The sequence below is a fragment of the Phaenicophaeus curvirostris genome, chromosome 34 (assembly GCF_032191515.1).
Source record: "Phaenicophaeus curvirostris isolate KB17595 chromosome 34, BPBGC_Pcur_1.0, whole genome shotgun sequence".
Classification (NCBI taxonomy): domain Eukaryota; kingdom Metazoa; phylum Chordata; class Aves; order Cuculiformes; family Cuculidae; genus Phaenicophaeus; species Phaenicophaeus curvirostris.
The window spans coordinates 686121-708220 of NC_091425.1; the positions used below are offsets into that span (position 1 = coordinate 686121).

A 22100-nucleotide genomic window follows, 5' to 3' on the forward strand; every position below is an offset into this window, starting at 1 on the left:
CATCCTAGCTCTCCATATCGTTCTGTATTTGGGTCCTACCGGTACACTCCCTACCTGCATTTGCTCCTCTCTGCACTTGGTGCTTGATCGCAGGCTGCTTAACACCTATTTCTGCACATGGCACATCATCCCCAGACACCACTAAACCCTTATCCAGTCATAAATTTTTATAATAAAAGCAGATTTTGTGCCCATATAGAAATTTCCAGAAACTGTAATAACTTCATGCAATCCCTGTGGGCAGAAGAAATGGCAAAGGGCTCGAGGTGCCCCCTGACTGTAAGGGATTTGTGTCTGTGACGCTGCTGGGGCAACAGAAGGAACACAAGGCATTTGCCCCAGAGATGCTGTCAGCAGATCCTGGCAGGTGCCGAGGTGTGAAGGACCCGTGGTGCCCCCGTACCGTAAGGGATTTTCCTGCTGATGCTGCCAGCCTGTTCCTGGCCTGAGGAGGCTCCGTTGTGTTTTCCATCCGTCCCCAAGCCCTCTCCCTGCACAGGTCCTGTGGGGGCTTGGGCAGAGCTCCTTTCCCAGCCGTGTTCCTGCTGCTGCCCCGTCACCTCCAGAGACAGAACTGACCTCACCGTCCCCGTCACAGTCAGATGTTTCCTACTGGATTCTGAGTTTCTGAGACACAACTGACATCCTAACCCCCTACTCATCCATCACCTCCTCATGTCCTAGGACCTGAACAGGTAAAAGTACGCTTGCCCCACATCATGAGGAATGAACACGGGGACCTTGGTTCGTGGAGGGACATCCAAGTGCTATATTGAGGCGACTTCCCATGTCTTGTTACTTGCAATGAGAAGAGACTTCGAGGCAATATCTGTCCCAGAGATCTTCGTGGAAACTGAAGAAACTGCTCTTTCTACACGTTCAGGTTCATCTCAGCTCACAGACATGATGTGTGCGCTCACATCTGATCCGTACAATGCCAAATTGGCCTTTGGTCTACTCAATCAGTGTCCTCTCATGGAAGAACAAAGAAACTCTCCAAGCTGGGGTGAGAGGCCAGTGCTGGGAATGGTGGTTGGCAGGGGTTTCACCAGGATTATTGCCTCTGGGACAAATGCTTGAGTCAGTTCCTGAGAGAAAGTTTAGAAGAAGCCCCAAGCCTTGAGGCTCTGCCCTGAGGAGGTCCCCTTGCTCTATGGAAAGGCTGTTCTGGAGGCAGCTCTGTCCCACAAGCAACATGGCTGTGACCAAGCTCAGAGCCCTCAGGCCTTACAGCAAGGCAAGGGGGGAGAAGGAGAGTGTGGAAATGGGGAGAGAACAGCTCTGGGGGATCAAGTGCTGGTGTCTGGCAGTGCTGCCCTGCGGGGACTTTCTTCTTTTCCAGCCATGAGCAAAGGAATTGTTCCTGAAGCTCCAGAAAGCCTTGGAGGAAGGGTCAGAGGAAGAGACAAGGTGCTGCAGTGGCTTTATTTTGATTACAATAGTGTGGGTTGTCATTACCTAACCCACAACCAACTCAAAAAGAGTTGAAAACACGATCACAAGCTAAAAAAACAGTAGAAATATAAAAATATAGAAGGCAGTAACACCAGCCATGAGTAACACCAGAACTGCTATGCAGAAGGTCAGGAATTTATTGCATCAGAGCTCTGTCCAGTTATAAGTTCCCGCAGCGCATCCTTGAGGTCCTTGTTCCTCAAGCCGTAGATGAGGGGATTCAGTGCTGGAGTTACCACTGCATAGAGAAACGACACAACTAAATTCATGGATGGGGAGGAGAAGGAGGGAGGCTTAAGGTAGGTAAACATGTCAGTGCTGAGAAACAGGGAGACCACAGCCAGGTGAGGGAGGCACGTGGAGAAGGCTTTGTGCCATCCCTGCTCCGAGGGGATCCTCAGCACGGCCCTGAAGATCTGCACATAGGACACCACAATGAAAACAAAACAGCCAAAACCTACAAAGAAACTAACCACAAGAAGCCCAACCTCCCTGAGGTTGGCATGTGAGCAGGAGAGCTTGAGGATCTGTGGGATTTCACAGAAGAACTGGTCCACAGCATTGCCCTGGCACAGGGGCAGGGAAAATGTACTGGCCGTGTGCAGCAGAGCAGAGAGAAACCCAGCGCCCCAGGCAGCTGCTGCCATGCGGACACAAGCTCTGGTGCCCAGGAGGGTCCCGTAGTGCAGGGGTTTGCAGATGGCAACGTAGCGGTCATAGGACATGACTGTGAGAAGAAAATATTCTGTACCAAGGAAGAAAATAAATAGAAACATTTGGGCAACGCATCCTGAGTAGGAGATGGTCTTGGTGTCCCAGAGGGAATTGGCCATGGATTTGGGGACAGTGGTGGAGATGGATCCCATGTCGAGGAGGGCGAGGTTGAGGAGGAAGAAGTACATGGGGGTGTGGAGGTGGTGGTCCCAGGCGATGGTGATGATGATGAGGCCGTTTCCCAGGAGGGCAGCCAGGTAGATGCCCAGGAAGAGCCAGAAGTGCAAGAGCTGCAGCTCCCGTGAGTCTGCGAATGGCAGGAGGAGGAACTGGGTGATGGAGCTGCTGTTGGACATCTGCTGCCTCCAGACACAGGACACTGTCATATGAGAGAAGGACAGTGACAAGTTAGGATAACCTCTGAGCCAAATCAAAGCCATTTCTCCTTCCCCTCCCTCCTGCTCACACCTTGTCCCCTTTTTTCAGCCCTTCCTCCAGCTCTGAGCCTGGAGCCCTGCTCGGTGCCGGCTGAATGTGCCGGGAGGAGCAGAGCCTCTGCCCGCTGGCTGCAAGGAGTCAGCCCTGCTCTGCAGCAGGGGACATGGGGACGGTGGGGACAGGGGACACTGCTGGGGCTCAGCGTTGTCCAGGGGAACTGCTCCTGGTGCAGAAGGGCCTGTCAGCATCTGCACTGCCGGGGATGAGGAGCTGAGAAGGTAGCAGGCTTAGAGGTTTCAAATGCCTAAAGGTGTGACGGGACAGGTTTGCATCTGTGAGGGCTGCATAGTGCTTGCGAGGAAAACTCAAGAAAAGCCAAATGTCCTAACGAGGATATCTTAGTGCAGACGAGATAATTAATTCCTCAGGAATGCACTGCCCAAGGCCACACAGAAGATCAGTGCCTGACTCTGCAACTCCCATCCCCAGAGAGACTGGCAGAGAGAACAAGAGAACAACAGCAAGAACGGAGACAAGGGGAGAAACAGGGAGAAACTGAGTGAGGGTTTGTCTGTGAGAGGCCAGGGCAGAGGCAGCCGGGCACACAGACAGCATTCCCCTTCCCCAGCTGTGCTCGCCCCCTCCCAGACACCCACCTTGCTGGGCAGTTGCTCTCAGCCCCTGGGCTCCGGAGAGGGCACTGGAGCTGTGGCTGCAGAGGAGGGGGCTCAGCCTTGGAACCCAGAGCCCTGAAGGCAGAGGCTTTGCTGGGTGGGAGAGAAGGCAGGGGGCTTGCTCAGAGGAAGGGGCTGCACTGCAGGGGATCACACAGAGCTGTATAAATTCTCCCTCCATCAACATCTCTGGTTTAAGTTTCCTCTCCATCTCTGATCCTATCCCTTCTGTCTGGAGGTTTTCCTCAATGGAGCTGATTCCCTGTCCCATGCCTTCTCCCTGTCAGTGCTCACAGATCCCATCTGACCCTCTCTGCATCCCCCTGGCCCTACACAAACATCTGCCCGGGTTAAGCTGGACGTAGGGTCTTGTTGATAAACAGAAAAGGATGGAACAGACTGAGCCTGATGGGTCCAGCAGAGGTGATGCTGCTGCTGTCCATGGGCAGAGGACCAGCTGGAGACATATTCGGAGGCTCCTATCGGACCTGCTGACCGCTCAAGGATACTGCTCAGGAGTCTCAGTGATTTGTTTAAGCATGAAAGGCTCTGGTTCCATTTCTCCCACCAAATTCCCCAGGTGCAGGGAACTGAAAACACAGAGTCTGGGAAGTTCCTTATCTTTAATGCAAGAGCCCTCCTGACAGATCCCACAGGCTGTGGCTGTGCCGGCTTTAGGAGATCCCTCCAGCAACCGCACCTGCATTGTCCTGCACTCAGAGACTCACCTGGAGAAGGGCTGTGAAGAGTTTTCTCCAAATGAAGCCTCCTCTCTCCTGCCACCCCACCTGCCTTTCCCCTCTCTCTGCTCCCTCCTGTCCCCTCGCTGCCTGCAGGCAGTGTCCTCAGCCCTGCTGGGCTTGGCAGAGGAGCTGCTCCCGGCCAGACCTGGCTCTTTTATGATCTCCTGTCTCATGATGAGCTCCCTCCCTGCCAGGAGCCCAGCCCAGCTCAGCAGCAGAGGAGCAGCCCAAGGCAGCGCTTTCTCTGCTCCCTCTGGGCTCCCTCGAGGTGTCCCTGGGGCTCCAGGGGAACATTCTGAGAAACAGGCTGAAGCCATCCCTGATGCTTCCTTCATCATCTGGGCAGGCACACTTCTGTCCTGCAGTGTCATTGCTCCTGTTAGAAAAATAATAGGGAATGAGAATCAATTTCTTGTCTCACCATTAGACAGGACCTCAGAAAGGTGACAGCGAACGAAATCATTTCTCCAAAGTAGGAGGATCTGTCCCACGGAGTGAATTCAGGCATTTCATCCGAGGTCTTTAGACTTGGGGCTGGACGACACGCAGCTCCCTTTCTCCCAGATACGTCTTCGGCAAAGCTTATGCGCACACAGGGTCTTGAAACCCTTGGTCGTGGTTTCCTCATGGCAGGGATGAGTTTGCCTGGTGCCACAGCTTCAGGGCTTCAGCCCTAATGGGCAGCAATGGCCTCAGCCAGGGGCACAGGCAGGAGGAGCTGGAGCCGTTCCCATGGGAGACAGAGCTGGGACATGGTCACAGAGCTCAGGAGAGATGGTAGTCAAGGACAGCATCTTCCAAGCACTGCAAGGCTCCAGATAAACTGAGTCTCAGCTTGAAAGTCCATTCAAGGACCCATGATGAGATTTTGCTGCTTCAGGAACAGTTAAAGAAGAAAAATACGCTGCGTAGGCACCGCTGGATTTAGAAGGGTCAGGTGTCACAGATCTGAGGTTCAATGTGTCCTCTGTCCCTGTCTTCCCCATCAAGGTCTCACAGGGCTTTGTGACTCATGGTAGGACTCTGGAGGAGTTTGACCAGTAGTGGGTAGAGGTCAAGTCAGGGATCTCTTGGGCAAAAGGAATTCTTCGCAGTCTATGATACAGGAGGGACAGCATCGCAGGGAGCTGAGGGAACAGGAAGATGTCACAGTGTCTCCATCATCTTCCAGAGGTCATGGAGAGTGTGGGAACTCCCTGACCGCTGGTACCACTGCCACATCAGAAATGGCCAGTGGATGAGTAGGGGAGCAAAAGGCTTTGCCCCAGAATTTGTCTAGTAGGATCCCATTTCTGGGTGTCTGAAAGAGAAGGGGATTTTATTTCCCTTGGTAGATTATGTCTCACCATCCTTCTATGACCCAACTCTTCCACGGTCTGATTCTCCCATGACCAGACACTTACATAAGCCACCTCTTCTAGGACGCAGGTTTTCTGTCACCTGAGCCCTCTTTGATTCTAGTGAGTCTTCTATGACCCAAGATTTATATGACCCTTCTAAGACTTCTTTATGACCTGATTTTTTTTATGTCCAGGCTGCTCTATGACCCTTAAATGACCCAAACTTTCTATGAAACTTTTATGACCAGACTCTTCTATAAACAGCACTTCTCTGTCCCTTTTATGACCTGATCTTTCTATAGCCCAAATCTTCTTTGATCCTTCTATGACCCAACACTTCTCTAAACCTTCTACAGTTGAATTCTTATATGACCCAACCCTCTATGACGCCAATCCTCTACGATATGAGTCTTTTATGACCCAACGCTTCTAAAAAAAGTCTTCTATGACCCAAGCCTTCTGTGACCCAAGCCTTCTGTGACCCAACTCTCCTCTGACTCTTCCGTAACTTTCTATGACCTGACTTCTCTGTGATTCTTCTATGACCTGACTCTTCTATAACCCGACTCCTCTATGACCCGACTAATCTATGACCCGGCCCTTCTATGGCCTAAGCCTTTTGTGAACCGGCACTTCTATGACCCCTCTATGACCCGACTCAAGTTTCTATGTGTCGACTCTTCCATGACCCAAATATTCTATAACCCAAATCTTCTATGAGTCAAATATTCTATGACCTGACCCTTCTATGGACCATCTGTGACTGGGCTCTTCTATATCTCCTCTACGAGCCGACTTGTCTATGACTAAACTCTTCCACGAACATCTCTTACATGACCAGGTCCTTCTATGACTTAAGCCTTCTATGAAGAAACCGTTCTATGACCCAGCTACTCTCTGACTCTTCAATGCTGTGTCTTTCTCCGATCCAGGTCTTCTGTGACTCTTCTATGACATGAATCATTTATGCTCCAACACTTCTATGACCAATATATGACCAGATGCTTCTGTGACCCGACTCTTCTAGGACCCAACTATTAACAAACCCTTCTATGACCTGACCCCTCTATGACACTCTATGACCTGACTCATATGAGACGCTTCCTTTATGAACTGACAATTCTGTGACTCTTGGATAACTCTTCTATAATGCGATACTTCTGCAGTCTTTCTATATCCTGATGCTTCTACAACGCACACTTTATGTGCCTCAATGTTTCCATGAAACTTCTATGAGCAAACTCTTCTATGACCTTTCCATGACCCAACACTGCCAATACCCGACTAAACTCTCACACTCATATGACTTGACTCTTCCATGACCTGAGTATTCTATGATCCACAATGATTTGAACGTTCTATGAACCATCTGTCCTTCTGTATTGCACCTCAATGACTCGACTCCTCTCTGACATGATCTTTCTCTCAAACGCATTTTCTGCCACTCTTCTACGATCCAACCCGTTAATAACCCTACCCTTCTATCCCCCAACTCTTCTGGTGCACGTGGAGCTGTGTGAGAGCCTTGGCATCTCAAGGAACCCTACAGGCCTGTATTTGGAATCACATGGAATAACTGCTTCCACTTCAATTCAGCAATGTGAGAAGGCTCATGGCACCAACATCATTGCAGTCAAAGCCAGATCTCCCTGCCCAGGGCCTGGGGGTCAGGGCTTGGACTTTCTGCTTCACCAAGTGAACCCAGGCTTTTCTCAGCATCACAGCTGCCTGCACGGCGCCTTTGTCCTCCTGCAATCATGGCCTCCAATTCTCGGCTCTAATGAGTCCCTGGGGAGCCTTTGTCACTAACGATGCTCACTGAGACCAACTAAGACTTCAAGAAACTTTGAGCTTTGCTTTTGACTTCTTGAGAGCTTTGTTCCATCTCCTCTCAGCAGCTGAGGTTCAAGGACTCATCAGCAATTCCTTCCTGGATCTCATTAACCTACAGAAAGCCTTAATGAGCTCTTTCTCTTCCTGTTGTTTTCTTCAAGTCTTCAAGCCTCGCATGGCTCCTTGTAGTCATTTCCCAGTGTGGTTACAGAGGAAGATTTCAAAGTGCACCTAAGAAAAACGTTTTATCTGAAACTTTCTAGAACTTTCAAACTCATACAATGGTTTGGGTTGGTAAGGACCTTAAAGCCCATCCAGTTTCAACCCCCCTTCCCTGGGCAGGGACACCTCCCACTGGACCAGGCTGCTCCAAGCCCCATCCAGCCCGACCTTGAACCCCTCCAGGCAGGGGGCACACACAGCTTCCCTGGGATACCTGAGCCACGTCCTCACCACCTTCTTTGTGAACAATTCCTCCCTAATGTCTAATCTAAATCTTCCCTGGCCATAACACCACCCCGTCATCCTATCATTCCATGCCCTTGGAAAAAGTCCCTTGCCAGCTTTCTTGGTGACCCCTTCAGGTACGGGAAGGCCTCTATAACGTCCCCCCGATGCCTTCTCTTCTGCAGGCTGAGGAAGTTCCAGGAGAAGATCAATATTTCTTTGTGAAATCCCTTTTGAAAGGGCATGGGATTGGTGGAGGTCTCTTGTTAGTGAGGAAGAGCAAGTGTTCTGGTGCCCACGTCCACCTCCTCAGGGCAAACTTCAGCTGGCCAACTCTCTGTCCGTGCTTCTCCATGGAGATGTTTTTTCCATTTGAGGGCCAAGGTAAAAATAGATTAATAGACGAAAGAAAAAAAGATAAAAGGAATATAAAGAGAGACCAAACCCAATGCAATTTACATCACTTCCCACCTCCTGCTTGGGGCAGCCTGCTAAGTGGGTCTCTATTTTATGCTCATAGAAAAACCTAGGGAACAAGAGAGCTCAGTTTAGACGTCAACAGGGCACCGAGGCCACGATTGAAAGAAAGGACTTTGGCACTTGACGGCTCCATGAACGCAGCTATCACCTGGCCAAGGCTCCTGTGACACCTGGGAACATCCAGCTTCTCGTCCAGAGGAGCAGGATCCTTCTGGGATGGACAGGAGGGGAAAAGCCTTGGCCGAGACTCCAGGGCAGCGGGGGATTCTCCACCCCTGGGGGTTCAAACTCAGCAGATTTGATGCCTCGGGAAAGCTCTTCAGCCTTCAGCACAATTCAGCACAATTTTTAAGGCACAATGTCTGGTTTTCTGTGTCCACAGCTTCCATTTTGGAGACAAAAGCCTCTAACAGGGTTCAAAAGCTCATTTTTAGCTCCCAAATCCTCCTTTTCAGGCAACAAAGCCTCACTGTGAGGGCTCAAATCCTCTTTTTGAGCCTCTCAAGTCCCATTTTTAGGGTGAAAGCCATCCTGTTCACTACCATGGCATCTTTTTAGGGCAAAGAACCTGATGTCGGGGCTCAAAGATGCAATTTCAGTTTCAAAGCAACATTTGTAGGGCCCAAAGGCTCTTTTTGAAGCTCCAAACTCTCACATAAAGGATCCAACTTCCCCCTTTACAGCCTCAAGCCTCCATTGGAGCACCCAAAGTCCTGCAGTTTTGACCAGAGCTTCATTTCTTGAGGCAACAGAGGAACCAAGAGGTTTGTCTCCTTCGCAGGGACAAAAGACTTAACTTGTAGCACTGCACCCATCTCTTTAGTGCCCCAAGTCTCATATTTAGGGTGGAAATCCTTGATTTTAGGGTTCCAACTTGTCTTTTAACACTTATAGCTTTTCTTAGGAGGCCCGTAGTTACATTTTGAGTCTCAACCCTCGTTTTTTAAGTCTAAAGACACATTTCATTGTCCCGGAGCATAATTTTTAAGGATCAAAGTTGATTCTGGATGTCTGAAACCTCAGTGTTATGGGCCAAAGCTTTATTTTTAGCTCCTTTCTAGATTCCAAAGCTTCCTTTTCCGGGAACAAAGCTTCATTTTTGGAGTTGTTTGCAATTGTAAAGGCCCAGATCCTCATTTTTAGCCTCTCAGGTATATTTCAAGCTGCAAAGCTGTTGTCTTTGGTACCACAGCATCATTTCAGGGCATGAAACCCGAGGTCCTGGCTCAAAGCCTCAGTTTCACTTTCAAAGCACCACTGGTAGGACCCAAACCCTCCTTTTGAAGCTCCAGACTGTCATGGAAAGTATCCAACCCCCTCCTTGATGGCTCGAAGCCTCTACTGGAGTGCCTAAAGCCCTGCATTCAGGACCAGAGCTTCATTTCTTGGAACCAAGAGATTCTCCGCCCCTGAGGGATGAAAAGACGCGTTTGTAGCACCACGCCCATCCTTTTAGTGCAGAAGTCTCATGTTTTGGGCTGAAATCTTCAATTCCAGGGTTCTAACCTGTTTTCTAGGACCCATAGACATTTTGGGACCCACAGTTACATTTTGAAGGTCTAAACTCTCGTTTTTTGTGTCTAAAACCCAAGGTTAGGAGCCTCTATTTTAAATCCCAAAGGTTAATATTGGAGTTCCAACACCTTAGTTTTAGAGGCCAAGCCCTTATTTATAGGTTCTAAAACTCATTTCTATCTTTTAAAGCCTCTTTCAGGGATGTCATCCTCTGTGATGCTGCCCGGTGTCCTAGGAGACCTCTCTGCTGTCCAGGACAAGCACCCTCTGGACTCACTCTCCAGCAGGATCTGGAGGAGGCAGGTGGTCTCTCCATCGGGAGATGCCTGCTCCTTGCTCTGTGTGTGAGATTGGGAGATCTTACGCATCCTAGGATTGGGAGATCCCAGGATTCCTGCTTATTTTCCACGTGGGAGATGTTCCCAGCCCAGGTGGTCCCGTTTTTGTTTAACTGTGCCAGCCTTGCCCCCTTCTCCTTCGCTCAGATCGGATTTGTTTCCCGAGTGCTTTGTCACTCACTCCAGGCTGTGTACGGAGACATCCTGGCCTGGATGCTGAAGTTCTGTTCCAATTTAGCTGCCTGCTTGTTTGTCCCCTCCACCCATGACCACAGGACCTGTTCCTGCAGCTCCAGAGAGGCCTTGGGGGAAAGAACTCAGGAAAACAGAAGCCAATGAAGGGTCCTTTATTTTGCTTAAATACACAGGATCTCAGCTCCTTATTCAAACAAACACCCAGTCAGCAAAAAAAGCAGAAAGTGAATAAGAAAGGGGGTAAAGATTTTAGAATTAAGAAACAAACAACAATTAAATAAAGACTGTCTTTGCCTGGGAGGAGTTACATGAGAACTGCTAGGCAGAAGCTGAGGAGCACTTTATTGCTTCTTAGGAACATTGAGTCATGAATTTCCAGACTACATCACTGATCTCTTTGTTCCTCAAGCTGTAGATGAGGGGGTTCACTGCTGGAGGCACCACTGTGTATGGAACTGCCACCACCAGATCCAGCGATGGGGAGGAGATGGAGCGAGGTTTCACGTGGGCAAACCCTGCAGTGCTGACAAACAGGGAGACGACAGCCAGGTGAGGGAGGCTCTTCTCCCAAGGGACGGGGGACAGGACAAGAGGGAATGGCCTCAAGCTCCGCCAGCGGAGATTTAGGCTGGACATTAGGAAAACATTTTTCCCAGAAAGGGTCATTGGGCACTGGCAGAGGCTGCCCAGGGAGGGGGTTGAGTCCCCTTCCCTGGAGGGGTTTAAGGGACGGGTGGACGAGGTGCTGAGGGACACGGTTTAGTGTTTAATAGGAATGGTTGGACTCAATGATCCGGTGGGTCTCTTCCAACCTGGTTATTCTATGATTTTATGAGCCAGCAGTGGCCCAGGTGGCCCAGAAGGCCAATGGCATCTTGGCTTGGATCAGACATGGCGTGACCAGCAGGTCCAGGGAGGTTCTTCTCCTTCTGGACTCAGCACTGGTGAGACCGCACCTCGAATCCTGGGGTCAGTTCTGGGCCCCTCACCACAAGAAGGATGTTGAGGCTCTGGAGCGAGTCCAGAGAAGAGCAACAAAGCTGGTGAGGGGGCTGGAGAACAGGCCTGATGAGGAACGGCTGAGAGAGCTGGGGGTGTTTAGCCTGGAGAAGAGGAGGCTGAGGGGAGACCTCATTGCTCTCTATAACTCCCTGAAAGGAGGTTGTAGAGAGGAGGGAGCTGGGCTCTTCTCCCAAGTGACAGGGGACAGGACAAGAGGGAATGGCCTCGGGCTCCTCCAGGGGAGGTTCAGGATGGACATCAGGCAAAAATGTTTCCCAGAAAGGGTCATTGGGCAGTGGCAGAGGCTGCCCAGGGAGGGGGTTGAGTCACATTTCCTGGAGGGGTTTAAGGGACGGGTGGACGAGATGCTGAGGGGTCTGATTTAGTGACTGATGGGAATGGTTGGACTTGATGATGCAGTGGGTCCTTTCCAACCTGGTGATTCTATGATTCTATGAAATACAGAGAGCATGGGTTGCTGTTTACTCAGTTACTTGGTTACAAATGGAAAGAAGAGAGTGAATTAAAAAGGTGATGAGAATGTAAACTTAAAAAAACCCAACACCACCATCAATAAAATAAGGCAGTGTGCACCTTTAGTGAGTCACATGATAACTGCAGTGAAGCAGAAGTTCAGCAGTTCATTGCTTCAGTGTAAAATCCAGTTATCAGCTTCCACGTTGCATCCTTGAGCTGCTGGTTCCTCCAGCTGTAGATGAGGGGGTTCACTGCTGGAGGAACCACGGAGTAGACAAATGACACCACCAGGTCGAAGGATGGGGAGATCGAAGAGGGCTTCAGGTCAGTGAAAGTGCCCGTGCTGATAAACAGGGAGACCACAGCCAGGTGAGGGAGGCACGTGGAGAAGGTTTTGTGCCGTCCCTGCTCTGAGGGCATCCTCAGCACAGCCCTGAAGATCTGCACATAGGACACCACAATGAAAACAAAACAGCCAAAGACTATTAAGATACTGACCACAAGAAGCCAAGCTTCCCTGAGGTAGGAGTGTGAGCAGGAGAGCTTGAGGATCTGCGGGATTTCACAGAAGAACTGGTCCACAGCATTGCCCTGGCAGAGGGGCAGGGAAAATGTACTGGCCGTGTGCAGCAGAGAAGAGAGAAACCCAGCACCCCAGGCAGCTGCTGCCATGTGGACACAAGCTCTGCTGCCCAGGAGGGTCCCGTAGTGCAGGGGTTTGCAGATGGCAACGTAGCGGTCATAGGACATGACTGTGAGAAGAGAAACCTCTGCTGAAATGAAGAAGTCAAACAGAAAGAATTGGGCAACACATCCTTCATATGAGATTTCTCTGGTATCCCAGAGGGAATTGGCCATGGATTTGGGGACAGTGGTGGAGATGGAGCCCATGTCGAGGAGGGCGAGGTTGAGGAGGAAGAAGTACCTGGGGGTGTGGAGGTGGTGGTCCCAGGCGATGGTGATGATGATGAGGCCGTTTCCCAGGAGGGCAGCCAGGTAGATGCCCAGGAAGAGCCAGAAGTGCAGGAGCTGCAGCTCCCGTGAGTCTGCGAATGGCAGGAGGAGGAACTGGGTGATGGAGCTGCTGTTGGACATCTGCTGCATCTAGGCATTGGGCACTGTTGAGGGAGGAAAGGACAGTGACAAGTTAAGGGAGCCTTCTCTAAGCCAAATGAAAGTAATTTCTCATTACCCCCTTCCCCCTACCCCCGCCTCCATCAGCGCCTCTGCTGCACTCAGAGAGATAAGAGGGAGTCCTGCGAGGTGAGAGCATTGTCTGGCTCAGTGCAGAGGGAGGGGAACTGCTCTGTCCTTGCTCTTGTTCCCAGCTGCCCTGGGCTTGCACGTTTCTGAGATCGAGGGGAATCACACTCCCGTGTTACCCTCAAACCACTCAATGTCCACCTCACACCACTCAATGTCTCACCCTTTCCTAAGGTCTCAGCACCCACTTTCATCCTAGGACACACACAGCTCATTCACACGCCCAACAGCATTTTGTGTCTCATACCATCTCTGTGCTTCTCTGAAGGGCATCTCTGTAACACAGGATGTAAACTCTCCCTCCCAGAACCTTTCTGGCTTTAGTTTCTCCTCATTCCCTGATCCTATCCCTGCTGCCTGGAGGTTTTCCTCCAGTGATGTGTTTCCCTGTCGCACGTTTTTTCCCTGCTCACAAACCCCATCCCAGCCCCTTGGCACTCCCCTACACAAACCTGCCTGTTTGCAGGGCATTGCCTGGGCACGTGGTCCTGTTTGGAGGCTCCAGAGGGAAGAACAACTTGGTGGGGCCAGCAGAGGTGATGCTGGTCCATAGGCAGAGGAGGGGCTCAAGGTGGTTTGGGAGACTCCTATCCCAAATCCCTTCCTTGTCCTTTCCACTGAACAGTCCATTCAGTTTTTCTAAGGTGATTTGGAATGGTCCTGATCGACGCAGCAACCTCTGGACAGCAAAATACGCTCTCCTGCAGGAGGTGCCTCTTGCACCCACAGCTTCTCCCTGCAGCAAAATTGTCCTGCACCCAGACTTACCATGTCAAGGACTGTGAAGATTTCTCCTCCAGTCAGCCCTCAGTCATCCTCCTGACCACCTTTAAGCTCCCTCTGCCTTGCTGGTCTCTCCATGAGAAACCCTGGGAGTTCCCTTCTCCCTGCTGTCTTTGCAGAGGAGCTGCTCCTCGCCAGAGCTCGCTCTTTGTAGCTCTGTCCACTTGCCCTGAGCTCCCTCAGTCCCAGGAGCCCAGCCCAGCTCAGCAGCAGAGGAGCAGCCCAGGGCATTTTAATGACCCCTCTGGTGGGTTGGATGCTGAGTCCATGAATCTCACACCCTGAGAGGAAGTAGAACAAACCTTTCAAGAAGTAAAACTCACATTCAAGCTCCAAGGTTTCTTGTAGTGTTAATGGGTCCCACTGAGGGCACTGCTGAGAAAGCATCTCCAGGGCCCAGTTAGAGCAGAAAACTGGAGGCAGTGATGAAAAGCAAGGTAAAGGTGTCTCTAACGCTGAGTCAGCCTGGATGTGTTTCATTAATCCAAAGGACCAAGCCCTGACCCCATTAACCAAGTGGATAAGCCCTGACCCCCAGACCCTGGGAAGGGAGATCCTGTCCCTCTCTCATTCCTTAGGACTCTTCCTGAGCAGTGGGATGTGAGAACGGGCAATGCCAAGGGTAGGACTTTGGAAAAACACTTGCATGGCTCCTGGGTGGGGGTTAGGAGGCTGTGAGAACCTGGTGCTGTAAGAGTGAGGTGTTTCCTCCTCCACAGTGCAGTGAGTGCAAGTAGTGATTTGGCATCTGTCCAGCAAGCATCAATTAGCAAGCATCCATCATTGAACAGCATCCTTTTGAAGAACAAGAAAGATGATCAAAATCTGTGCTTGGAGTAGAAAGCTCTTCAGTTCCATATCAAAAGGAGCTGAATTTGTGGTGACAAAAGTCTGATAAAGACCTGACAGCGAAGAGCTTTGTCAGTACCGTTTTGGGCTGATACATTTTTGCAAGGAAAGGAATTCAACTTGGTGGAGAAGAAATTAAATATTGACGAAACCAATGTGCTCTTTATGGAGATGGGGGAGAGGGTGAGGGCCTCCTCAGAAACTCAGATACAAACTTAAATCCTCTCTGGAACCCTCACTTGAACCGAAACCCAAACGCTGACTAACCCACAACTGGCCCTGACCCTACCCCATCTTCCCACCTCAACACCTGTGTGATCACACGAGTCATTTCATAGCATTCCAAGGTTACCACGGCAAAAGAACCAGAAAAAACCAAATGTGGTTCTAGAGGCAGCACAACCGGGACTGATGAGCATCCTTCTATAACCTTGTCATACCAGTTGAAGACTTGGGAGCATAAGGGACTGCCCACTGCTTCCTTGTGTTCTGGAGGAACGTCTCTGTGCAGCCCAAGTCAGACTTTTGGGTCAAATGAATCACTTTCCATTTCTTATCGACACTATTGATTGTGACTGAGATACCCAGGCTGCAGACGGGCAGTTCCTCATGCAGTAGCTCCTCTGTTTCTCCCCACACGGACAGTCCTACGTGTCTCACCGAAGGAATCATCCCACAGTGCCTGGATTTGCCGACGGTTGCTTCAACTCATGCTGTTGCTTCTCTGTAGTTTTTCTGCTTTGGGGATGCTGGTGGGAAAAGGCCTCACTGTCCTGATCCTGACTTTGTTGGACGCTCTAAAAGGACTGACTGTAGGTTGCTGGGTTCAGAGTAGGAAATCAAGGACCGCCTGAGCCTCACCCAAGGGCAGGAAGGGTTGTTTGCGTTAGTGGCTATTGCTGAAGGTTTCCTTGGTCAGAATCCAGTGTTTTAGGCACAGGGTCCACACCAGTACAAATGCAGATCCCCAGAGTGGATGGATGCGACTCAGTGCTTTTCCCTCTCCATGCATCTCCATCCTAAGCTTTCTCTCCATGCTCTTTTCTGAGGTGCTCTGGAGCACAAACAGCACGAGCAGTTGGTGTTTGACCTCCCAGATCCACCTCCCTCTTTGCGCTGTCATTGGGCACAGACAAGGGTTGGGACCCATGGAGGGGGAGGTGCAGGGAAGCCTTTTCTGCTCCTGTAAATTAAACACTGATGGAATTTGCTTATTTTCTGCTCCTCTCCTTGCTCCCCACCCCCAAACAAGTTTTGAATTTTCCTTTGAGCCACCAGCTGTGGTTTCTCAATTTCTCTTCTTGCTACAGTCACCGTTATTATGGAAGTTGCTCAGATACTGCCAACCACGCTTGATTAGAAGCCTCCGTCGGCACAAACTGGTGACTCCTAACTCAATCCAGGCCCCTTTGGAGGAAGGGTCCAGCTTGGAAGTGCTGCACCAGGGAGATCCCACTGTATTACAGAGATGCTGCGAGACAGGCCAGCTCTGATCAGCGTCAGACACGCTTCTGTAAGGGCTCCACCTGCACAAAGTAGGTGCTCACCTGACACCCAGTGACACAAGTGCAAATAGTTCTGTACCAACCATAATAACCACGAACTGGTGGATGACGTGACTGAGAGCAACTGTGCAGAGAGGGGCTTGGGGTGCAGATTGATGAGAAGCTTGACATGAGCCAGCACTGTGTGCTCGTAGCCCAGAAGGCCAACGGTGTCCTGGGCTGCATCCAAAGCATCGTGGCCAGCAGGGTGAGGGAGGGGATTCTGCCCCTCTATTCTGTTCTTGTGAGACCCAGCCTGGAGTCCTGTATGCAGCTCTGGAATCCCCAGCATAAAAAGGACATGGAACTGTTGGGACAGGTCCAAGGAGGCCATGAGGATGATCAGAGGGCTGGATCACCTCTGCTATGAGGACAGCCTGAGAGAGTTGGGGTTGTTCAGCCTCTGGAAGACTTCAAGGAGAACTTACAGGGGCCTTTGGGTACCTGCAGGGTGCTCCAGGAAAGCTGGGGAGGGAATTTTTACAAGGGCATGGAGTGACAGGATGAGGGGAATGACTTTAATTTGGGGGAGGAGGGGAGGTTTAGATTAGACATTAGAAATTCTTCCTGATGAATATAGTGAGATATTGGCCCAGGTTGCTGAGGGAAGCTGTGGATGCCCCTTCCCCAGAAGAGTTCAGGCCATGTTGTATGGGGCTTTAAGCAGCCTGGTTCAGTGGGAAGAGTCCCTGTCCATGGCAGGGAGGTTGGAACTGGATGATCTTTAAGGTCCCTTCCAATCCAAACCGTTCTATGATTCTGTGGTTGCAGATGAAGTCCTTCACCCCACGGCAGGCTGGGTGCTGGAGTCCGTCATCTCTGAGAATGCTGGGAGCTTGGACCTTCACCCCATGGTGTGCTGGGAGCTGGAGTCTCTCACTCCGTGGCATCCTTTTCCCATGAGGAGCTCCCATCCCCTCAGCTGGCTTTGTCTCCCAGCCCCTGACTTCAGCTCAGAGCTTTGGCTGCACATTTGACTGATCCCTGGAGCCCCAGCTGAACAATCTTCTCCAGTTCAACCCAGGGGAGCCTGGGAGAAGGAGAGACAGAGTGATGCGGAAGGGTCCTCTGTACCACGATGGGCACTGGGGCTGCAAGGACAAACTGCACGCTTCCCAGACACATGCCGGGAGAGAAATGGAGAAAGAAACCCCAACAATCAAGTAACTGCTGCTCAGGAAGAGTGTTCTGAGCTCTGGTGCCCTGTAGGGTATTTTCTGAGGGCTAGTGAGAACCATTTGGGGGCATCACAGGAGAGTTCAGGGAGGTAAGGGAATCCCTGCAGACATGGCAGGGGCATTTCTCCACAGCAGAAGGGAGAGAAATCTTTCTGTTTCGGTCAGATCAGTTGGGTGGGCTGAGATTTGAGGAGCATCTCAAGAGAAAAGGCACAGCCACGGACCCGGACCCAGGAGGGTGTTACAAGAGATACCAAAAATCTAAAATTTTCCCACTATATCAGTCAAAAAGAGATGGAAAATTGCAGAGGGCACAACAAACAGATTCCCGTGTGGCATCAGCAAAGCTTCTGCACTTATGAATGAAAACCCAGCACCATCCATGAAAGGAATCGATAGACGTGTTTATGCCTTGGGTTCAATGTCTACTGCGAGTTGAACCCAGCACAGCTGCACAATGAGGTGCCGAGTCTTTTCTGGATCTCAGGATCACATGCTCAGGGAGGTGCCTTTTCACACTTGTAGGGAACTCAGCACCACTTCTGTTCCCCTGTGAAACCCCAGGTGGGTGTCACTTGTGGAGACACAGAGTTCTCTTCCACTGGAGACCCTTAGGTCCTCTAAAGAGTTTTCAGGTTACTGAATTTTGGGGAAAGGATGGGATTTGAGAGAAAAGGCCCCCCAGGATTTAGGAGCAGCTCTCTCCAAGCCAGCCCCCAGCAGCACCGACTGCATCTCCTCGACAGCCACCTGGCACGCTACAAACCGATGTCCGTGAATTTGGATCTCGGGCAGAGCCAGCGTGGAGGCTACACAGCAGATTCCGAGACAGGGAGGGGATTCAGTGCCCCAAGACTAATTGCAAGGGGAGACCCTGATGAATTCTCTCACTCTCAAGCTGGCTGCACACAAACAGCTCCCACGACCATGGCAACTCCAGAAGAACGTCCAGAAGTCTTTGAAAGTGCCCTGCTTGCAACAGGCCAACGTTGTGCCAGTGAGCATCTCCCAGTTTACAAGAGCAGGGAATCCCATTCCCTTGCCTGGGCGCTGTTTAACCTTCCAGCACAAACGTTCCCAAATCCTTCTAGCAGGGGTGTCTGAATATGCTGGATCCTCGTGCTATGAAGCTCTTGTCCAAATATCCTTGACACCCTTGAGGGAAGGGATGCCACCCAGAGTGACCCTGGCAGGCTGGAGCAGTGAGCTCGTGTGACCCTCATGGGGTTCAACAAGGGCGGGTGAAGGGTCCTGCACCTGGGTCAGGGAAAACCTGGAGTTGTTCAGGCTCAAGAAGAAAAGTCTCCCAGGAGACCCTATTGCAGCCTTTCAATATCTGAAGGGGCTTTTTATGATAAAGATGCTAAAACACTGGATCAGGTTTCCCAGAGAAGCTGTGGATGCCCCATCATTGGTAGTGGACGGGGCTTTGAGAATCTGATTGAGTGGAAGGTGTTGGTGCCCATGGAAGGGAGAGGTTGGGCCAGATGGATGTTTGAGGTCCCTTCCAACCCAAAATATTGTTCTGTCCGTGGCCTCAGTGATGTCGTCCTCTGTGATGCTGCCCTGTTTCCGAGGAGACCTCTCTGCTGTCCAGGCCAAGCACACTCTGGACTCACTCTCCAGCAGGATCTGGAGGAGGCAGGTGGTGTCTCCACTGCACGTGTCCTCAGGGCAGGGTTTTGCTCCCTCCCAGCCCGACTCCTGATCAGGACAGGAGCTTACGAGCACCCACTGAAGCTATTTTTTTCCGGGAAAAAAGCCGTCAGGGGAAAAAACCAGCTTGGTTGAACAGAGAGATCTTGAGTGATATCAAGCAGAAGAGAAATGTTTATGGGCTCTGGAAGAGGGGACAGGCCTCTTGGGTGGACTACAGGAGGGAAGTGAGATTGTGTAGAGAAAAAAATCAGAAGGGCTAAGGCTCAGCTAGAAATCAGATTGCCAAAGTCTGTGAAAGATAACAAAAAATCCTTCTATAAATATATAAATAATAAAAGGAGGACTAGGGAGACCATACAGTCCCTACTGGACGCAGAAGGAACAACAGTGACAGGGGATGAGGAAAAGGCTGAGGTACATAATGCCTTCTTTGCCTCAGTCTTTAATTGTAAAGAAAGTCGTTCCGTCTGTGTACAAACCTAGGAGCTAGAGGAGCCAAATGAGGCTCCCATGATCCAAGAGGAGGTGGTCAGAGCCTTGCTAGCCCAACTAGACACCCACAAGTCTATGGGGCCGGATGGGATTCACCCAAGGGTATTGAAGGAGCTGGCGGATGTGCTGGCCAAACCCCTTTCCATCATCTTCCAACAGTCCTGGAAGGCTGGGGAAGTCCCACTGGACTGGAGGCTGATGTTGTGCCCATCTACAAGAAGGGTCACAGGGAGGACCCAGGAAACTCCAGGCCTGTTAGTCTGACCTCAGGGCCAGGGAAAGTCATGGAGCAGGTGATCTTGAGTGCGATCATGAAGCTCATGCAAGAGAACCGGGGGATCAGGCCCAGTCAACACAGGGACACAAAAGGCAGGTCTTGTCAGACTAACCTGATCGCCTTCTATGACAAAGTGACTTGGCTGCTGGATGAGGGAAAGGCTGTGGATGGATCTTCCTGGACTTCAGTAAAGCCTTTGACACAGTTTCTGACAGCATTCTGCTTGAGAAACTGTCACCTCTGGCCTGGACAGGCGCACACTCTCCTGGGTGGAAAAGTGGTTGGATGGAGGGCCCAGAGAGTGGTGGTAAATGGTGTGAAATCCAGCTGGAGGCCAGTGACAAGTGGGGTTCCCCAGGGCTCAGTGCTGGGTCCAGCCCTGTTCAATGTCTTTATCAATGACCTGGATGAAGGCATCGAGTGCACCCTGAGCAAGTTTGGGGACGACACTAAGCTGGGTGGAAGCTGGATCTGCTGGAGGGTTGGGAGGCTCCAAAGGCATCTGAACAGGCTGGATCCGTGGGCTGAGACCAATGGGATGAGGTTTAACAAGGCCAAATGCCGGGTCCTGCACTTGGGGCACAACAACCCTGAGCAGCTCCAGACTAGGAGAAGTCTGTCTAGAAAGCTGCCTGGAGGAGAGGGACCTGGGTGTGTTGGTTGACAGCGACTGAACATGAGCCAGCAGTGGCCCAGGTGGCCCAGAAGGCCAATGGCATCTTGGCTTGGATCAGACATGGCGTGACCAGCAGGGCCAGGGAGGTTCTTCTCCCTCTGGACTCAGCACTGGTGAGACCGCTCCTCGAATCCTGGGGTCAGTTCTGGGCCCCTCAGCACAAGAAGGATGTTGAGGCTCTGGAGCGAGTCCAGAGAAGAGCAATGAAGCTGGTGAGGGGGCTGGAGAACAGGCCTTATGAGGAGCGGCTGAGAGAGCTGGGGGTGTTTAGCCTGGAGAAGAGGAGGCTGAGGGGAGACCTCATTGCTCTCTCCAACTACCTGAAAGGAGGTTGTAGAGAGGAGGGAGCTGGGCTCTTCTCCCAAGTGACGGGGGACAGGACAAGAGGGAATGGCCACAAGCTCCACCAGGGGAGGGTCAGGCTGGACATTAGGAAAAAATGTTTCCCAGAAAGGGTCATTGGGCAGTGGCAGAGGCTGCCCAGGGAGGGGGTTGAGTCACCTTCCCTGGAGGGGTTTAAGGCACGGGTGGATGAGGTGCTAAGGGGCATGGGTTAGTGTTTGATAGGAATGGTTGGACTGGATGATCCGGTGGGTCTCTTCCAACCTGGTTATTCTATGATTCTATGATTCTCCTCCTCCTCACCTTCTGAGGAAGCTGCAGACCACGATGAGGTCTCCCCTCAGTCTCCTCCAGGCTGAACAGACCCAATGACTTCAGCTGCTCCTCACACAGCTTCTTCTCCAAACCCTTCACCAACTCCATGCCTTCCTCTGGATGCTCCCCAGGAGCTTCAGATCCTTGTTATCCCATGGAGCCCAAGCCTGCACGCAGTGCTCAAGGAGGGACACTTGGGGCGCTCCCATGAGAAGTCACTATGGGACGCAGCTTGTTCCTCAGCTTTATTAAAGACAATATATATAGGAACGCATCCACTCTGGGAGGACAACTCGGTCTCTCCACGGTTCAGAAGGGCCACCAGCGCAGCCACTGCAGCCTCCATCTTGGAGTGGGCCTCTTTCTCGACAGCATGTCTGAGGTCTCAGTTGCCTGGGAGCTGACCGAGGGATCTGGGTCCTCCTTCAAGGGCAGGAGGGCTGCAAGGGCAGGAAGCAGAAATCAGAGAATCATGGAATGGTTTGGGTCAGAAAGGGCCCTAAAGCCCATCCAGTTCCTCCCCCCTGCCATGGGCTGGGACACCTCCAGCTGGTTCAGCCCCATACAACTTAGCCTGAATGCCTCCAGGAATGGGGCAGCCACGACTTCTCTGGGCAGCCTGGGCCAGGGCCTCTCCACCCTTACAGGAGAACATTTCTTCCTAAGGTCTTGTCTCAATCTCCCCTCTTTCAGCTCAAAACTGTTCCCTTCATCCTATCCCTGCACTGCCGGAACAAGAGCCCCTCCCCAGCTATCCTGGAGCCCCTTCTCATGCTGGAATGTTCCTCTAAGGTCTCCTTGGAGAGGAACTCCACTGCCTGCAGAGACCCCCAGGAGTCTCCCCAGACCCTCCCAGCCCTGGTCATCTCTTTTCTTGGCCAGGAGGTGCAGCTGAGACAGAGGGCAGCTGGAAGCTCGTGCTGGGGAATGGCCCATTTGCCCCTGACACGTTCCTCTGCCCCGAAGCGTCTCCCTGGAGCAGAACCAAGCATGGCAGCTCTTCCCAGGCTCTGCCCCTGCCCCACCAGCCCAAGCCCTGCCCCACCAGCCCAAGCCCTGCCCCTCCTCACC

The 22100-nt window shown here is 51.5% G+C and overlaps 2 protein-coding genes across 2 annotated transcripts; both read right to left on the bottom strand.

The window, feature by feature from the left end:
- Positions 1 to 1583: 1583 nt before the first annotated feature.
- Positions 1584 to 2525, bottom strand: LOC138732616 (olfactory receptor 14A16-like). Its single transcript, XM_069879255.1, has one exon. It carries the CDS (start codon positions 2523 to 2525, stop codon positions 1584 to 1586), a length of 942 nt encoding a protein of 313 aa, XP_069735356.1.
- A 9282-nt stretch (positions 2526 to 11807) lies between these two features.
- LOC138732589 (olfactory receptor 14A16-like) lies at positions 11808 to 12821 on the bottom strand. The gene has a single exon (XM_069879229.1). It carries the CDS (start codon positions 12753 to 12755, stop codon positions 11808 to 11810), a length of 948 nt encoding a protein of 315 aa, XP_069735330.1. The 5' UTR covers positions 12756 to 12821.
- Positions 12822 to 22100: the final 9279 nt, after the last annotated feature.